The 5110-nt window shown below is 60.4% G+C and overlaps 1 protein-coding gene across 1 annotated transcript in view; it reads right to left on the minus strand.

Annotated features, from left to right (window-relative positions):
- Window positions 1-4425: 4425 nt before the first annotated feature.
- PAXIP1 (PAX interacting protein 1) overlaps window positions 4426-5110 on the minus strand; it is a gene marked incomplete at its 5' end in the record, with an annotated part of 36613 nt that continues 35928 nt past the window's right edge. Inside the window, one exon of the mRNA XM_023536732.1 lies at window positions 4426-4879. Within this exon, the coding sequence (XP_023392500.1) occupies window positions 4864-4879 (16 nt within the window). The remainder of the gene's footprint in view (window positions 4880-5110) is intronic.

Consider the following 5110-nt stretch of genomic DNA (forward strand, 5'->3'; position numbering starts at 1 on the left):
GTCGAGCCAAGGTCAGTGTGGGGCACAGAGTGGAGGGGACACAATGTGGCTGCACGTCCAGCTGGGAAGAGACCAGCCCCTGCAGTCGGGAGAGTGGGGTGCAGGGTGGGGGAGGCCCCGTGCCCCATCTACGTGGGGGCTAGTGCTGGCTGTGCAGCCTCGTGCATGGCCTGTCCCTCCCAAGGCTCCAGAGGGGGTGTCCCCAGCCCTGCTCCACTCAGTGGCCCCTTGGCGGGTGGCCTCAGAACTGCAATTAGCACAGGGCTTCTCCTGTGTCTGTCTGTCCTGTAACGGTCAAGTAAAGGCCTACAGATAAGGCCACAGTCGGGGGGCCCGGGGGTCTGTCAGGACGTCAGCGGGGCTGAGCGTGAGTGCGCTCAAGGGCTCCGCGGCTCTGGCTGTCACCAGGCCACATCTCGAGCCCCATGCCACCTGCGGGCCCCCTTTCAGGGTCTGAGCCAGGCTGCCAGCCCTACTTCCCACCCAGCCTCAGGAGGAGGACCTGGCCGTCCCAGGCTGGGCCGAGCCCACCGGCCTCTCCGACACAGGCACTGTCGCCAGGTCCCCTGGGCCCCGCTGTGCCCCGGCCCCACAAGGCTCCTTGTTTACCCTGTCTCCAGCACTTCAGCTTCTCCCCACTGACACCCCACAGACAGACGGAGGGACCCGGGCGCCATCCCCGCCCCCTCGGGCCTGCTCTGTTTGGCCCGAAAGTGGGTGGGATGAGAATGTGCTGTTTGACGTGACTACGTGTTGGAGCTATTTGTCGCACAGCGAGGGGTCAGAGGTAGCACCCCAAACCCTCCTCCTCTGAGCGCTAACACAGCAGGGGACAATGCTGGGAACAGCCTCCTTGGCCCGTGACTCTGCGACCTGGTCCCGAGGCGGGGTCTCCTGTGACGGTGCGAACACCTCCAGTCAGGCCGGCGGGGAGGGGCCTCCGGGGGGCTGCGCCCGCTCTCCGGCCGCCCCGGGCGGCGTCCCGTGTCTGTCGGCTTCACGCCGGTCGCTGAAGGCCTTTCCTGTTAATTTTGGAAAACCACAGAAGGCAGCTTGATGACAAGCAGGAGGCGGTTCGTATCAGGTCATTGGATCCAAGGTGCCAGCTGGTGCCGATGTGACTGCCCGGCCACCCGCGGGCACGGCCCAGCGCCGGCGCCCTGTCGGCTGCGTGTTCTCGCTGTCCCCACCAGCAATCGCTCTGTGGCGGGACTGGTGTTTGTTTTGCTTACAAATTGCTTTCCGAGTTGGTCGTGTTTCTCTAGCTTGACTGACGCACCGACCACGATGTCTCCCATGATCCTCAGGGGGAAGAGGTGATGCTGAGGCCACTCGCCTTGGTCTCCCTGATGCCAGCGCCTCACCAAGCCGAGCACCGGACACGGACGACCACCAATAGGAGGCCGGATGTGGGACAGCAAACCCCTACATTTGCCAGCAGCCGGCACTCACCATGTCCCTAATGGGGACCTCCGAAGGAGGAAGGGCCAGGGCCGCCAACACCCAGCCCTGCTCGCAGGCAGCACTGTGACCTTGGCCTGGGGCGGCCTGCGCCTCGGTGTCCCGTGCTGATGCCTCCCTTGTGGCCAGTGAGGCTGCACAGGCCTGGCCCCGTGGGGAAGGCTCTTCCCGGAATCCTGAACCCGACAGCGCATGCTAGGGAGGAGACCCCACGTGACTCCGGGAACAGGTCTGCAGCTTCCTTCACGGTTTGGGACTGGGGAGGGGCGGGAAGGAGGCGGGGCAAAGCCGGGCAGGACAGGTGACAGGGCAGTGAGGCTCCCGGGTCCTCTCGAGGTGGTTACGAGTTTGCGGGGCCATCCTCCTGGCACCTCGACCGAGACACACAGGACAGCAACGGGCTGGCCTGGGGTGCAGACGAGCCTTTGCCTGCCTGCCGGCGAGGAGCTGGGACCGATCGCCCCGCAGGCATTGTGCGGTCACTGTCTGTAGAGCCCCAACAACGTGCCCTGCGGCTCCGCCCCGCCGGAGGAGTTGGTTCGGAGGAGTTGGGTCTGCGTTCTGGTCGTTTTAGGGAATGCAAAGTGCCAAAAGGTGACTGCGCCAGTTGTGGAATTCGAAGGCAGCTGCTTTCGATGGTCCGGGGCGCTAGGAAGTGCATGGGAGCAGCAAGGAGCTGCCGCCTTCCCAGGGCAGTGTGACCGGCTCAGCGCGGCTGCTCCTGAGACCTGGCAGGACCCCGGGGAGCGTCAGGGAGCATGGCCACTGCACGGCCACTGCATGGGACGTGGGTCCCAGAGCAGTCCACACAGGTCTCAGGCCCAGCCCCAGCCGCCGGTCACACCGCCCTGGAAAGGCGGCAGCTCCTTGCTGCTCTCGAAGGCACCAGCAGAGGGCAGCAGAGGACAAGCGCTGGGCCCTGCGTCCAGGTGTGCAGGGCCCTGGCCTGTGAGGGTGACCGTGTGCCAGGCCTCCAGGAGGCCACCTGTGCGAGGGCGTCTGGGCGGGCGGTCGGGACCCCCCGCCTGCACAGTGCAGGGAGGCATGGCGGGCCCCAGGCGCAGGCAGCAGTGGCCCAGCTTCCAAGGGCAGAGGGGACAGCTGCAGCCTCGGGGCCAGCGAGGGGTCGTGAAGGCACTTGGGGGGCTGGTGCCACCCAGCTCCCCAGCTCCTGCAAGGGGTTCTATGGAAAGTGTCGTGTTCCTGTCACTCCTGGGGGAGCAGATCCCACATCCCATCCTGTCCCCCAAAAGTGCATCTACATCGTCTGTCTTGCTTTTTGAAAACATGGTAAAACTTTAACCTTTTCTGAGTCAAAACCATTTCAGATGTAACAGAAGCGACAGAAACACACACGTGTGCGTGTGCACACACCCCGATTCGTGTGCTTGTGATGTAATTCTGCCTGTGGGTCTGGGGACTCGGTTTAGGAACCCAGTGAGTCTTGCAGAAGATCCGAGTCAACTCACAATAGACTCTGCCCCTCCTCGCCAGCTCCTGGCTCAACCAGTTTTCTGCATTTTCTTTTTTGATTGTGGTGCAGGGTAAATTTACCATGCTGGCCATTTCTAAGTGGACAGCCCAGTGGCGTTCAGCAGTCACAGCGTTGAGCGGCCGTCACCACCATCTCCAGGACTTCCCCTCACGAACGGTCCCCGTCCTGCCCCGGAATCGCGCGGTGTTCGTCCCGGGTCCGCCGTCTCTCAGTGGCGCCGCGTCCCCAGGGTTATTCCGTGGCGTGGCGTGTCAGCATTTCCTTCCTTCTTACGGCTGATGACATCCAGTGGCTGCACACTGGACCCTGTGCATCCACCGCCTGGCGACGGACACGCGCTGTGCTCCCAGCTTCTGGCTAGAGACCCTGGAACGTGGGTGTGTGAGTCCCGTGCTTTGGGGTACGTACCAGAAGCGAAAGTGCTGGATCACTGGGCGATCCACTGAGTCGAGGAAGCTCCAGGCTGCTTTCCAGCGGCTGCACTGTTCTCACCAACACCCGCTGGTCGGGTCGTTGGTTGGCTCTGGACTGTGGGGTGAGGCGCACGTCCCCGCGGCGGACGGTGGCCGCCCCGAGGGCCGTGAGGCGCGTGTCCCTGGCCGCTGGCTGCCCTGAGGTTTGATTCGCACTGCTCTTAACCATCGGTGATGCTCAGCGTTTTTCGTGTGTTTATTGCTGGTCGCTCATACATCTTTGAAGAAACATCTATTTGAGTCCTTCGCCCAGTTTTCAATCGTTTTCCTTATCGGTAGCTCTGTCACATTGATACGTGACGCGCGAACGTTCTCCTGTCCTACGGCTGCTACCGTGACCTTCCTTTGACACATCTTCAGCTCTGACGTGGTCCACTTTGCCGCCATCGCTGGTGCTTTCCACGGCAATGGGGAGACGTGGACGGGCGAGCACACGCCTGTGAGTAAGGCACTTGTCCCTCGGTGTGGCGAAGCCCGGAAGGCTTCATGGGCGTAGTGGGTGGGGGCTTGCCAGAGGGACAGTTATGCCCATGAGAGGGGCAGGGAGTCATCCCGCGTGACAATGGCCGTGAAGGCTGGGCTGGGGGTCACAGGAGATGAAGATTTCAAACTACACAACGTGGGTACTTTCTCCTTTTTAGCCGAAAGTAACCGTCGATCTCATCTCAGAAAGATTGTTCTCGCGACAGTATGGAGGGCCCCCAGGGAGGGAGGAGCCAGCAGGCGGGGACAGCTCAGGGGACAGCTTGAAGGCCTTGCTTGGACCCCCGGGGGGCGGGGACAGGGGCGGGGGGGGGGAGTGAGTGCCACACGCGACGGAGGCCAGAACAGAGCTCGGAAGGCGACAGGCAGGTGACGGGAGGGAGATTTTTCTTTAGGGGAACATTTATTAGAAAACATTTTACCTTGAAATTACTTAAAATGTGATCCAGTTTAATGCAAATCATAAAAATTATGCAAAAAATATGGAATAACAAAGGATCACCCGATTCTAAGTAAAGTTCAAAAGTACATTTATTTATTTAAAATGGGGGCAGGATGTCAATATAAAAGAAAGTATAAGAAATAAAAATACAGTACAAAACATTTCAAATCTTTAAGTCCATAATTTAGAGATAACAAGTCTTTATTTACAGCATTTTATTTGTAGCTAAAGCTCCAGAAGTTTTGTGAAAACATTTAAACCCCGGCAAATGAATCATAAAACCTAACGTTCTCCAAGTCATAGTATACAAAACATAATTTATGTTCCTCAGAATAAAATCACACATCTTAAAAAGATGCAGCATGTTTAATAACACGTGTTCTCCGGCTTTAAAACGCTTGTCCCCTGAGAAAGCAGCTGGAAAACGAGGCGGCTGGAGGGGCGGGCGCTGGCAGCTGCGTCCTCGCTGGCAGGGACGCGCTCCGGGCTCCAGGTGTCCCGCGGGGACCTCAGTTGAATTTATACGTAGGCCGCTGAGGAAAACAGCTTTCAGAGACAACGCGCCACGGTGACACCACGGTGACACCCGGCTCGGGGCCCGGCCCGGTGCCTGTTGGAGCCCCCCGGGTGACCCCGCTGACAGGAACCGAGCACGGCCCGACAGGCCGACACCCCAAAGGCCCACGGCACAGGCCGAGCCGCCTGCGGCATCCGGGGCCCACCACCCGAAACTGGCCGCCCATCCCACTGCTGCCA

The sequence above is a fragment of the Pteropus vampyrus genome, unplaced genomic scaffold, assembly GCF_000151845.1.
Source record: "Pteropus vampyrus isolate Shadow unplaced genomic scaffold, Pvam_2.0 Scaffold168, whole genome shotgun sequence".
Taxonomy (NCBI): Eukaryota; Metazoa; Chordata; class Mammalia; order Chiroptera; family Pteropodidae; genus Pteropus; species Pteropus vampyrus.